Below are 13,086 nucleotides of genomic sequence, written 5' to 3' on the forward strand. Positions count from 1 at the left end.
GGACCTCCACGTGCCTTATTTATAACAACAATGTAACACTGGGACCTATACCTCCCAACCCAGCAGAAAGGCTTTGTAAAAATTTTATTTTTTTAAATTTTATTTTATGGTAACAAATTTGAACAATAACACACCCACACCCAACCCCCAAAAATCAACCAACCAAATTTGGTTCTTAGGAAACTTAAGTCAACCTTGAAAATAGTTCACCAAGTGTCACTCTGAATTCCTACCATCCCTGCCTGACACTGGACTCATCCCAAGAGGTAATATGAACCTAGTTCCTGTACTGAGGGAGCTGAACACTGCACACAGGACTTAGGAGCAGTGTACTGGGTTGACAACAAAGAGCAGGGCTCAAGCTCAACAACAGGTTCTCACTCACACTGCTAACATTTCCCACGTAGAAAGTATCCACCCTCTCCCAGCAGACTCCATGTCCAAGATGCTGACTGAGCCTCTTCAAGCGGCAGCTTCTGGGAAGGGCCCTCCAGCCAGGCTCCAGAAAGTTCTGCCTCAGTTCACCATGATGAAGTTAGACTTGCAGTGAGCTGTAGCAAGAGACACAGTCACAGTGCTAGACACAGGAGAGAAAGGTGGCATGCGGCGCTGCAGCCAAGGGACACTCGCGCGGGCCTTACCAATAAATTCTGTCACAGGGTCATGCTCGCCCTCTGTTTTGATGGTGCCTGCAATGCTGTCGTTTTCCAAGATGGGGAGGAGGAGCTGCACAAAGTCAGAGGTGTACGGAGGAGCAATCACATCCAGCACCTAGGAGGGAAAAGCGGGGTCACTCTGCCTGCAGCCAGGGTGGACCACACCACGGGTGAAAAGACGGTCAGTCTGGGGGGAAGCCCCCCACCCTCCGGCTTCCTTGGTGACACCAGTCTCCAACACTAAGGCACCAGGGTGCTCTTGTGGGGAGCGCAAACAACAATTTCTGTAGGTAGGAGGCACTCAGCAAAATTGCTGTCATCGGCATCTCCATGATTTATCAAAAGCACAGTTCTCAGGCACAAAATGAACTAAATTAAGTCACAAAGGGCACTGCTAGTGTAAAGAGCATGAAACACGAAAGCAACGGTGCATTGCTGACCTCAGTGACAAAATAGCGAATGAGTGAAATGTCAGTGTCCAGCTTCTCCAGACACTTTCGGATGTAACTGACAACAGGAAGTACATAACCTCGACTCAGCAGGTGAACCATCCTGTCCAGCAGGGTCTTCTTCAACTCAAGCTGCAGAAGAGCAGGGGCAGTTGGTCAGAACTGGGTGCTCCCACAAGCCCAGCAGGCCCTGGGGTGCTGCTCACCTGCTCCATTACATCCAGCTGGGAGTGCTCAGTCTCAAAGAGCTTAACGAGCAGCTGCAGAACCTGGGGGTGCAGGAGCTGGTGGCAGGTGCTGATCTGCAAATAGGCCAAAGGGTAGCTCCCTCACAACGCAGCTACCATGCTCACTGTCACAGCTACCAGAGCCAGGGGACTGCTGAGGGTGAATGCTGGAGCATGCTCATCTTTTCCCTAACATTTAGTACATACCAAGAAATCTACATGATCAGTAAAAATCCTCATTTAACATAGAGATAAGTAGTTTTGGAAAGAGTATCTACTGAACTCATCATGAAGATGCACAGGAAATACGAACATGCATAGTACAAGACAGACCTACTGTGTACAACCCAGGTGGCCCTTCTGGCCCCCTACCTCGTCCAGCAATGCCAGGTGCACTGGAGTATGGTCAGTCTGCAGCTGGAAGTACCTTGGTTCTGACACAGTCCAATCCACCCATTTCAGCACACCCATGGCTACCACTGGAAACCTACAGGCAATCAGGTAGAACGATTCCTTTAGTGCCTGCTTAGGCAAGCACAGGGACCGAGGTTTGATCCCTGGCACCACAAGCTGCACCGGCCCCACCCCCAGGCGTGCTGAGGTGTGGCAGCACACGCCTGTAATCCCAGCACTGGGGAGGCTGAAAACAGGGGGTTCACTAGGAGTCCGATCTGTGTAGTGAGGCCCTGTACTAAATACATAAAATAAAACACCCTAAATGAACCCTTTCTTAAAAACAAGTTTTGTAATTCTGGGTGGTTTTCTTTTTACTAAATCTAATCTGTAAAGATTTACTGAACTGATTTCTGCCTAGTGAACACCTGAAAATTATGCAGCTGAACCTGTTTAATAAAAGTCTTCTACGTGTATTTAAAAAAAGTAAATGCAAGGTGTTAGTATCTCAGAAGCTTTGTGAACTTTTAATATGAAAACCTGAGTCCCCCTCCCTCCCAAGGACTGAGTTTGGGAACCGACCCCACCACTCACCTAATACACTGATACAGTGTGCTCAGTTCCGCCACAAGTTCTGAGGCACCCTTGTTCTCATTGCAACACAGATTGTGAACCGTCTCTACAGCCTTCGAGGTTGACTTCAGCTCATCTTTATTGATGCTCACCCGCTTGTTCTGCAAACACATGCACAAGGTGATGAAGCCTGCTGCACCGCAGCCATGCTGCTGGGCATCCTGGCATTAGCCGCTCCCTCTGCAGTCCGCTTCCCTTTCGCTGGAGCAGAAGTCAAATTAACCGTCAGACTACAAGGTCACCGAGGGTAAGGAAACTGAAACCCGTTTGTCTCTGGCTTAGGCAGTCAATGTCACTTCTTTAGTCACATTTCACATTATAGTTTGCAGAAGTATCAAAAAGCTATGTAGTTTCTCACGATGTGTAGCCCTTTTGCTGTCTTATGCACAAACAGAAGAGAACAAAAACTTTAACTCTAGGCAGGCTCAACAGTTCTTGCAGCCCAGATTCCCACTACCACAGCAGAGGACACTGGGCTCCTCGAAGCCCGCAAGAGCTGACAGTACCTTCTTCCAGGTCTCAACCACACTTGCTGCATAGGCTAAGATGTGGATGTACTTGTGCTTGTGGTCCTGGTTGATCCGGGCACCCGGCTTGAAGAGTGACTGCATGAACAGGTCCAGGAAGGCCGGCACCCGGATCTGAAAGGCACACGCCAGAAGGGGGCTGGCAGGAGGGTGGGCATGCATGCTCACATTCACCCCGCAGGACTCTGGGAAGCAGAAGCTCCCCCACGCACGGAGGCTGACACGTGATGGGGAGGACGGAAAGTGACAGACACGTTTCCATTTGAACTGGGATTTGCATTCACTGCCTTGAGGATTAGAGGAATTGTAAAGACTTTCCAAAGCCACCCTGCCAATCAGCACTGAAGGTACCCCATCTTATTAAAATAAGGGGTATAGGGCTGGGGAGATGGCTCAGTGGAGTAAGCGCTTCCCTGGCAAGCACAAGGGCCTGAGTTCAATCCCCGGTTCTGCAAAAAAAATAAATAAATAAAAAATAAAAATAAAAATAAAATAAGGGGTAACTTACGAGTTCAACGGGCGGGGGGTCCATGCTTGTGAACATCTTGAACAGGACTGTGATGTCTGCAGGGTTCAGGGCTCCTTTGGACAGCATAGCCCCAAGGGCCTGGCAGGCACGGGGGTAGGAGGCAGCTGTGCCCAAAGCCAACGTGATCTGACTCGCGTCATGGCCTCTTGATGGAAAAACCACACAGCCTGTCACTAGCAAGCCAGTTTATACCTTTTGGTTTTTCTCTTTTTGCTTCCTACTATTTAATGCACTATACTGTTGAGATCTGTCATATTTCTGTCCTTAATGGTTTACTGACTAAATGACCCATGAAAACAACATTTAGAGTAAACTAGAAAACATTATTCCAATACAGCTTATATATTTGAGAGAGGAGATCATATAGATTTTTACAGTTCTTCTTGGGGGGGGGGCAGTACTAGGGATCAAACTAGGGACCTGGTGCTTGCCAGACAGGTGCTTATGCTGCTGAGCTAGCTCCCCAACTCAGAAGTCATACACTTTTAAAATATTTAAATAAGACATTAGTAGAAAGAAATAAAGTTAGTAGAGATAACTACTCTACAAGATAGACTACAATATCACAATCAAACCAATGAGTTCCTATTTTAAAACCCTTGTTATTTGCTATTGATGATCCCAACATATAAAAGCCTAAGTTATACACCAGGGAACTGAAGGATAATCAACTACCTTACAAAACAGGCATCTAAGCAAGCCTGAAAGGCAAGTTCTCTGGGTGAATTAAAACCACCCTGACTTCCAGTTCTGCAGGACACAAAGGGACCCAGACACCACACTGGAAGGGGCTAGGAGCCTGGCTCGGACTGGCCCGGGCCTCATGGGGAGTGCAAGAAGCAGAGCACGGCCTCACTTCTCCTGGGCGAAGCGCTGCACCTCCTGGGCCACCCTGCGTACTGCGGAGCCGCCCTGCTCCTCCTGCGCCAGCACGGACATCACAGCCTGGGCGAACAGGTACGTGTGCTCCCCGTGGCACACCATCTTCTGGAAGGGGACAGCAAGACAGGGCTTGGGGTTTCAGGGCACTAACAAGCACAGAGAGCAGTTCTCAGGTAGGGAAGTTACATCTGGGCCAGGTACAGGCCATAGTTTTTCAGGCTTGACACCCAAAACCCCAACCAGCCTCTTAATCCAAGACTCACAAAGAACTTACGGCAAACTCAGGAAGATTTTTTTCAAGATTTTCTTCTCCTCCATCCAGGATGGTGGCTAGGGAGGTTCGCAGCACTCTAGAGAACACTTCCAGCTGCTGACAGGCAGTGGACACGCTAGTGATCTCCCCTTGGTAACCTGCATCTGAAATCAGCTGCCACACAAAAATGAGAGCTGAGCGTAAGGACCCAGTGGCCCGGCTTTCCGCGCAGGGTGGTGCGCAGCGTGCGTGGTGCCTCCTGTTCTGCCAGCACTGTGGCCCTGACCCCCGCCACCACCTGTGCAGGGTCTCTGTGTCAGAGAAAGCAGGAGCAGCAAGCATGCTCATAGGCTCCTCAGAACACATGCACATTCTGAATATGGCCCTGCCGAGCCCTAAAACAAAGCCAGGTGTGGTGGAGCAAGCCTGTAATCCCAGCATTTGGGAGTCCAAGGCAAGGAGCACTGGGAGGTCAAGATTAGCCAGGCGTACACACGTTCCAGCCTCAACCAGAAAGTGAGGCCCTGTCTCAAAGAAAAAAAAAAAAGTACTCAACCTTCAAACAGTCTCAGTGCTTACCTAAGAACACATGCACAAATTCTATGCTTTCTTTTCTCAGTGTTGGGCTTACTGAAGTGAAATGATGAAAACCTTCACCAAAAAGCATTCGTGATTTGTCAAAGGAAGCAGACCACCAAGTAATCAAAAAATGTTCAGACTCATTTCTTTTTTCTTTCCCTGACCCTAGGATTCTTCCTACCTTAACAGTAAAGTTAAGCATCAAACAGTCCGGATGAGCTTCAGCCAGTTTGTAAAAGAGATCTCTCCACGTGGTATGTGCAATCATTTGTTCAAGCCAAGCTGGGGTCTGCCAACAAACACACCACAGCAAGGTAAGAGGCCTGGTGCCAGCCTGGGAGCAGCCTACACTGTATACACAGTCACAGGGCAACCCAGCTTGAAGAGCCCCCATGGGCATCAGGCATGGAGAAGGCAGCCCCAGAGCTGTCACAGCCGCAGTCAGCTGAGTAGCAGGAGATTCCCCGGCCCCAACCCCAGCTTCTGAAAGCTCCAATTCAAGGAGAGGATCTGGAAGGGTGCTTCCTGGGAGACACAGAGTTGCATGGAGGCCTGTATGAGTGACACTGCCTCACGCACAATTAATTGATAATCAATCAGCTATATGCCTTCAATAGAAGAAAGGCAATTTAAAATGCACAGATGGCCGTGAAAATGTGTTTCTAGGCCAGCGGTGGCAAACCTTTAGGTTTTCAATAACAGCCCACTGCCACACGTCATACGTTCCCACCACTGCTTCTGGTGCTCCTACAGGTGACTGATGGATGGGGTCCTGCACTCTGAACCTACCATCCTGTCTCCGCCAAGGCCAGGCTCCCTGTGGCTGCTCCCAGCCACTGCAAACACAGCAGGGTTCCTAAGGCAGACACACGCTCCTAGGAGACACAGGCTTCTGTAACAGCGACTAGGCTCAGACAGCTCGCTGGGCCTATGGAATGCCCTGGACGCTGTGTGTAGCCTGTCTCTCTTCCTACCACCCACCCCGTCCTCGTGGGCCTTTTGGGTTACATGTGCACCCTGGCTGCCCAGCCTTCTCCAGCACCTTCCCACTGTTCCTCACGGGCTCAGCTCTGTTCTTTCCTGTCTAGTGTAGCTTCGGTTTGTTTTGTTTTTGTGTTACTGGGGATCAAACTCAGGACCTTGTGCTTCCAGGCAGTGCTTATGCCGCTGAGTTAGCTCCCCAGCCCTCTAGTGCAGGTTCAATGTCTGCTTCTCAGAGCAGCCAGGGTCTCTCCTCCCCAGAGCTGCACCTTAGAGTCCAAGTGACTTAGGTGACAAGCCCAGCACTCATGTGAGCCCAGCACTGGGAGCCTTCTGTATGCAAGCACCTCACTGCACAGCGGAGGGGGTTGTCTGCAGCACCGCGCCCGACTCGGAAGTCCAGAATATGGCACATGGCCACTCACACACAGAGCTAGCACACAGCCCTGCGCTGCGCTCTAAAGAACCATGTTCCTCACCTCTCCCTCTTCAGTAAAGATAGAATCTGCTTTGCGAGGGTCAAAATGTTTGATCAATAAACTCTTCAAGTGATTTTCCACAGTTTCCTGAACCTGCACAGGCTCAACACCTGCAAGAAAATGAAAGCACTAAGACAGTAGCCACTTCGGAAGCTACTATTCCTGCAGGAAAAGGGAATGGCTAAAGGCACTCTAGGAGGAGCCAAATAGCATAGAACCTCTTCTAGCCACTTTGGAAAGAGTTAAATCTAGCCCTCTTAAAAATAGTTATTCTGAGCTGGGCACAACGGTGCACACCTGCAATCCCAGTCTGAGGCAAAAGGATCACAAGTTCGAGCCCAGCTGGAACGACTCAGTGAGACCATGTCTCAAAATAAAAAATGACATCTACAGTCACAGCACTTGGGAGGCTGAGGCTGGAGGATCACCATGAGTTGAAGGCCAGCCTGGGCTACAAGGCGAGTTCAAGACTAGAATAATATAGCAAGACCCTGTCTCAAATAAAAAAAGAAGGGTTTAGGACATACCTCAGTAAGAAAGCCTTGGGTTAAACCCAGTACTGGGGAAAAAAAAAAACCCAAAACATTCAATGGTAAGAACAGAGTGGAGCACAGGATGGTCTACTGTGCCTACATGCAAAGGACAGAAATATCTTCAAACCCTCCCCAAGGACAGGGACAGAACCAGACAGGTAGGAAGGTGCAGAACATGCCCTGCTCCACAGAAGGGAGCAGACGGAGACAAGAGACTCGGATCTAATCACTGTGACAGCAACTGACTGGTTTCCGGACAGCCCTCCCTCCAGTGATGTCATCTGTACCCTGTCCAGTGGGTTTACTGTAAGGCTCCACTCTGATCATATTAGCTAAAAGCCATAGCCACAACTGGCCTTAGATTATCCATCACTTACTGTTTGCTATAATAGGCCTCCTGAAAACGACACACACTGTCTAATTCTGTAATGCTGCAACACGGCAGGGAAAGCAGCTCAGTGAGAATCACAGTTGCCAGCTATCTGTAAATGGCAATTACTGAATCAAATGTAAGAGTCAAATAGATAAAACTGCTAAGAAGTTCAACTCTTACTTTTACAGATCTTAAGAATCAGGAGCGCATTAGCATGGTCCCAAGCTCTGTTAAGGGGGTGGGGGATGAGCCAGGACAACACGCCCAGCACCTGTCTGAATGAGCCACTCGGCCAGCAGGTTCACAGTCTGGGCCACGGCAGTGTAGTTCTCGGACAAGAGCTGGATGACATTCTCCGGAGACCCGCCTGCCTGAAAATACCTGGGAAAAGAAGAAGAGCAGCTATCACCTGGATGGGGGGGGGGGCAAGCTGTGATGGATAGGGAGGTAAGGAGGAAGGTAAATGGGTTAAGGGATTTTAAATGAGGAAACCCTAGAATCCTTCCATTCTAGGAAGGTTATCTTCTGTGTCCTACAAAATTCACCCTCAACTATGGCCTCCCTCCGGGTGCAAGCACCACCCTCACCTACCTCTTCAAAGTGTTGAAGATGGAGGGCTCCATGATATAGTCCCGGGTGGAAAACTTATGCAGGCATTCCTGCTGAACCTCTGCATCATCTTCCCCTTCTCCAGAATCATCTTCTTGCTGCTGGGAGAGGCCAGGAGCCAGGGCCACATAAATATGCTGCAACCTTTCCTTAAATTGGTATCATGCTGTCCATTTTGAAATTTTTTCTCCCTATCAATTTTCTTTTTTTTTTTTTAAACAGCATCTCAGTGTAGTCAAGGCTGCCCCTGAACACACTATGCAGCCCAGGCTGGTGGGGAACTCCCAGTGATCCTCCTGTCTCAGCCTCCCAAGTGCTGGGATTACAGCCATATACTGCCATGCGTAACTAGTTTCATTTGACTTCCATAACAATCTTATGAAAAAGGGCTACAGGAAGGGCAAATAGCTATGAGAATGGGACACACCAAGTGTCCCAAGCTCACACCAAGTGGGCTGCGTGACCACCTTGGTAAACTTCACTGCAGTACCCAAGGCACCCAGTCTCCGAGAGGCTGTATCCTGTTGGCTGTTGTGAGGATTCCATTCGCAAATGTTTGGAAACGCCAAAAATTATACATTCAATGAAAGCTCTACAGATATGGGCTACTACTACTACTGCTTTCACTGTTATTTCGTATTTACCATTTAATGCCTTTCAACTAAGACTAACAAAGTGATTCCTAAAAGTCAGAGCTGTCAATCTGTGGTTAGAAAATAAACACTGCTGAAATAAAATGCTCCAAATATGGGGGAGGGGAAGAAAAAAGAAAAACACTGCTAATTTGCTTTGCATCAACAAGCCTGCCTGGACTGCAGCAATGTCACACAGGCTGCTTCACCTCCTGATGCCCATGTGCTAACAGCTGGCTAAATGACCCTGATGTTTGGCCAGCTTTAATGCTGTCAGTGTAACTAAAAGCAGACGCTTTGATGAATACCTCCTCTATACTGAGACCATACAGTCACTGAGGGAAGCTAAGAAGATATACACGGATGGCTTTTTCCACAGAAGTTCACAATGTAATAGAAACCAACTTCCCTGTAACCAATTAACATAATAGAAAAAGAACCAGGCTACAGATCAATAAACTATGGTCAAATACAACCCTCTTCCTGTTTTTGTAAATAAAGTTTTATCGAAATAGTCACACCTATTGTACCATGTATTGTCTATGACTGCTTACTCTCTTAACACTGCAAAGCTAAAGTAGTCGTAACAGAGCCCTATACAGCCTAGAATATGTATCACTTGGACCTTTACAGGAATTGGCCCAGCCCTGGTCTGAAATAATCTGAAAGCCATGTTTGCGAAGCAGACAGAACCTGGAGACTGAAGAAGTCTTTTCTGATACTGCATTTAGGAGAAATCTTGGGGAAGGCCAGACTTCATCCTGAGACTCATTCGCATGCGTCTGCCCGCCTGGGCTTCCACCCTGGCTTCAATTTCATGCCATGACATCCTCTCCTGCACTGTACCGCTACCTGCTCACACCTCTAGTGGCTCTCTCCTGCACTCCAGACTCACGTACGCAGTAGTCTATTCTCATTTCTAGTCAATGCCTCACTAGGATGTCACACTCCCGAGGTCCAAAACTGATTTTACCCTTCTCTGACAACAGATCTTCCCACAAATCATGCTCTGGTAAAGCACCCTTCCACCCATTATACACACATTTTGGAGTCATCCTCAATTTAGGGTACTGATGCCTCCCTCCCTCCCTCCTTCATTGTACTGTTATCTCCAGTTACAAAGCAAAGACCCAACTTGGTCTTCCACACATCAACCCAACGTGGCCCTTCTTCCCATACGTAATTTCCTCTTCCTTGTTCTGTTAATGTGTATAATGCCAATATTATTCCCCTACGCCACAGTCTCAGTCCTTCCTTGCAACCAGTCTCTCACACGGGATGCTACAGTGACCTTCATAAGCCACCATGTGCTTAGTTTCCTGTCTCCCTTAGGAGTAGCAATGCCTTGCTCTTCCCACGTGTTCACCTGCCCACGGTCACATCTTACCTCTCCCTGTTTGCAACTACAGCCAGACTAGCCTATCACGTGTCGGCCCTTCTGGACCTAACAACATGGTGCCTCCTTACACATCTTGTCTCTCCAAATCAAGTATAATGGCATCAGGTGAATGCAATGTGGGTCATCAGCTATCTTTCCAGCTCCAGCTAATGCTACCTTCCCCTCATCTCCCTGGAGGTTCCCTCTTCCAAGCAGTAACAGTCGGAAAGAACATGAAATGAACACGTGGCTCATCCTTTTCATCACTATAAGCCCAATATGGTCCGTGGGCCAAACCCACTGAGTCACAATTACCATTCTCCAGACATGAGATTTCCCAACCAGTCTTCAGTGAGGTCCAGGCCCAGGTCTGCTACTCTTTAAGTGCATAAACGAGGGCAGGTAACAAAATGACTGCCCTAGGGTACGCTCTAGTCCTAACACTTCACACCTGGAGCGCTCAAAGTCCCCGACACACTGATTCATTTCGTTCACCTGGGCCTCCTTAGCAGTCAGCAGTTTAGGAAATAACTATATGAAACATCTAGTCAAAGAATGCGTTTGGATCTCCATTTCTTAATTAGTTTCATGACCCTGGGCAAGTCATGTAAGTCTTTTCATCTCACTTCATTCCATTATGAGAAGAGTATATCCAACTCAAAACCCAGAGCTCAGAATGAGAAAATTCATGATAACATCCAGCCCAGACTTCCAATTAACTAAATGAGGCTTTTCATCCCTTCCACTAAAAGTCCCCAAGGAAGTGGGATGAGGCCACATGAGAATCTACTCATGCTATTCCCTGCTCAAATTCAACCAGTGAACAAGCTCTGCGAGGCCCTTGGGAATCTGGTCCCTCAACCTCTGCCCCACCAAGCAACTCATCACCCGGGTCTTCCTCCAGCTTCAGAAACAACTCTCCTCTTCAGGGCCCTCTCAGCACCACTCTGCTTGACGAAGTGGATTACACTTAATCCTTTATTCCTTCAAAACCACATCTTAGTTCTTGTTATAAAGGCACACCCCCAGGGTCCGTCCCCCCCCCCCCACACTCTAGAAGACTCTCCCAGCAACGAGCCCGGCGGCTGTACGGCCACTAGGCACCCCGGCTGGGTCTCCTCTGACGTCCCAATCCGTGTTCAGAGAAGAGAATGCTTCCCGGGGCTCCCGTCCCAAACCTGGATGCTCAAGGCTCCCAGCTCCTCTCTGTCATCTAGCCCAAGGACAGATGAAACCAGCCCAGGTGAGAAGTTCGGTGTACCCACAAGCAGAACACGGGTAAGAAGTTAACCCCCGCCCCACCCCGCAGGACGCTGCTTGCAGCCTGGAGTTTCACCGTTCACAACCGTGCGGCTCTGGGTCCTCCACCCGCCTCGGGGCAGCCTCGCTCGTGCGCGTCTGAGCCGTCAGTCTCCAGGCTACGAGCGGACAACCCGCGTGCGGGGCTGAGGCGCCGCGGCGGCGGCAGCGCGGGGTGGGCGGGGAGGCCGGGTCCGGGCAGGCCGGCGGCCGCGGCCGAATTACGCGCCCCGCACGCCCCAGCCGGCTCCTCCAGGGCCTGGCGAGGGCGGGGCCGGCCCGGCAGCGGCAACAAAGGAGTCCGCTCAGAGGGCGCCCGGTGCGCCTCTCACCTGGCCGCCGTCAGCCTCCTCGCCCCACTCGGCGGTATTTCCAAAGTAATCTTCAGCCATGATAGCACCCGGCGCGGGGCCCGCCATGCTTCGCGAGTTCTCGCTGCGCATGCGCGTATTGCCGCTGGGCGGGAGGACGCACGCGCACTCCCAACGCAAGGGAAGAGGGCGGGGTCGGAGAGAAGGCGGGGCTTGGCGGGGGCGTGGCCACGGGGCTTCCTTGCCTGGACTCCGCAGGGGCGCCGAGGGAACGCCCCCAATTGACCGAGGAGCCCCGACTGCACGCGGCCCGGGGGCTTCGGCTCGGCCTGGAAGGCGTCTGCTGGCCCAGCACCCTTGGCCCTACCTTGCTGCGGCTTCCGGTACTGCAGATAGCTGAGAGTTGGGCACAGGTGTATCAGGGACAGTGTCTGGGCTCCAAGAAAGTGGCTCTAAGGTTCTTTTTTTGCTGGCAGAAAGTACTAAATGCAGGGTAAAATGCAGGGCTCGCGTCTGGTTTAGTGGCCAAGGGGCCGCAGAAGTCACGATTCGGCCCTGGAAAAGGACCTGTCTGAGGTCCCCGCTGAGGGCAGCGGAGTGGTGCGGTTTGTTCAGTTTTGTTGAGGAGGGTAGAGGTGGTGCTGGAGATAGAACCGGAGGCTCTCGCACGTTTCCAGCCCTTTTTATTTCTTTAACATTTTAAGTCACTAATTGCTCAGGCTGGGCCCGAGCTTGCGTGCCTCCTGCCTCGGAGGCTGCTTGTATGCGTGAAGCGCGGCTCCAGGCAGGGGCCTCAGGTGATGGTGAATTTGGGGCAGAGTTTACCACCATCAGCTGCGGATGGCTTGAAAGGTAGTGCTGTGTCCCCGAGGAAGGAGCGCGCGAGAACCCCAGAGTATCAGCAACACCCGCTTCCTTCCTCGCATTCCTTTTCAGCGAGCCCCACCAGAGTTCCCTGGGTGTCCCCTCAGTGCCTGACACCCCGCTACTTCCTGGAGCTCCATGGTGAATTAATAGGTCATGGTCCTTACTCTGGAGGAACCTACAGGGAGCTGAAAAGGCGAGGACATAACGACAGGAGGCGACAAATGCTAGAGCTGTTGATGAACATGTAGGCCGCTTCCAGGATTTAGCTGATGCGAATGATATGCTATAAACGTGGGTACACGCGTCTCACTGGTACGTGATGTCTTTAATTCTTTCAGGAAGATTAGGTAGGAGAGGACTCCCCAGGTTGAATGGAATTTCTTTTTTTTATTATAATTTTTTTATTATAATTTTTTGGGGCCGGGGAGATGGCTCAGTGGAATAAGCGCTTCCCTGGCAAGTGCAAGGGCCTGAGTTCAATTTCTGGTTCTGCCAA

The 13,086-nt window shown here is 50.2% G+C and overlaps 1 protein-coding gene across 3 annotated transcripts; it reads right to left on the bottom strand.

Moving 5' to 3' along the window:
* Positions 1-71: 71 nt before the first annotated feature.
* Positions 72-11,884, bottom strand: Nelfcd (negative elongation factor complex member C/D). Of its 3 annotated transcripts, none has more exons than XM_004647231.2 (15): positions 11,745-11,884; positions 8,086-8,201; positions 7,766-7,875; positions 6,589-6,698; positions 5,310-5,417; positions 4,571-4,723; positions 4,271-4,401; positions 3,394-3,559; positions 2,865-2,999; positions 2,320-2,459; positions 1,705-1,819; positions 1,312-1,407; positions 1,097-1,237; positions 642-771; positions 72-551 (listed from the first exon to the last, which is right to left on the bottom strand). In XM_004647231.2, exons 1-15 carry the CDS (start codon positions 11,853-11,855, stop codon positions 517-519), a joined length of 1,797 nt encoding a protein of 598 aa, XP_004647288.1. In that variant the 5' UTR covers positions 11,856-11,884; the 3' UTR covers positions 72-516. The 3 variants fall into 3 exon arrangements, with proteins under 3 accessions (XP_004647288.1, XP_004647289.1, XP_023563289.1); XM_004647232.3 differs by having other exon boundaries at positions 8,086-8,204; positions 11,745-11,847; XM_023707521.1 differs by lacking the exon at positions 72-551 and having other exon boundaries at positions 648-771; positions 1,186-1,237; positions 8,086-8,204; positions 11,745-11,846.
* Positions 11,885-13,086: the final 1,202 nt, after the last annotated feature.

The sequence above is a fragment of the Octodon degus genome, unplaced genomic scaffold (genome assembly GCF_000260255.1).
Source record: "Octodon degus isolate 3935 unplaced genomic scaffold, OctDeg1.0 scaffold00296, whole genome shotgun sequence".
NCBI lineage: Eukaryota > Metazoa > Chordata > Mammalia > Rodentia > Octodontidae > Octodon > Octodon degus.

Coding starts and splice junctions, on each gene's coding strand:
- Nelfcd (XM_004647231.2), bottom strand. CDS start 11,855: ATGCGCAGCGAGAACTCGCGAAGCATGGCGGGCCCCGCGCCGGGTGCT. Junction 8,202..11,744: donor AGGAGGCTGACGGCGGCCAG/GTGAGAGGCGCA, acceptor CTCTCCCAGCAG/CAAGAAGATGATTCTGGAGA. Junction 552..641: donor CCCTGTGACAGAATTTATTG/GTAAGGCCCGCG, acceptor CTCTTGCTACAG/CTCACTGCAAGTCTAACTTC.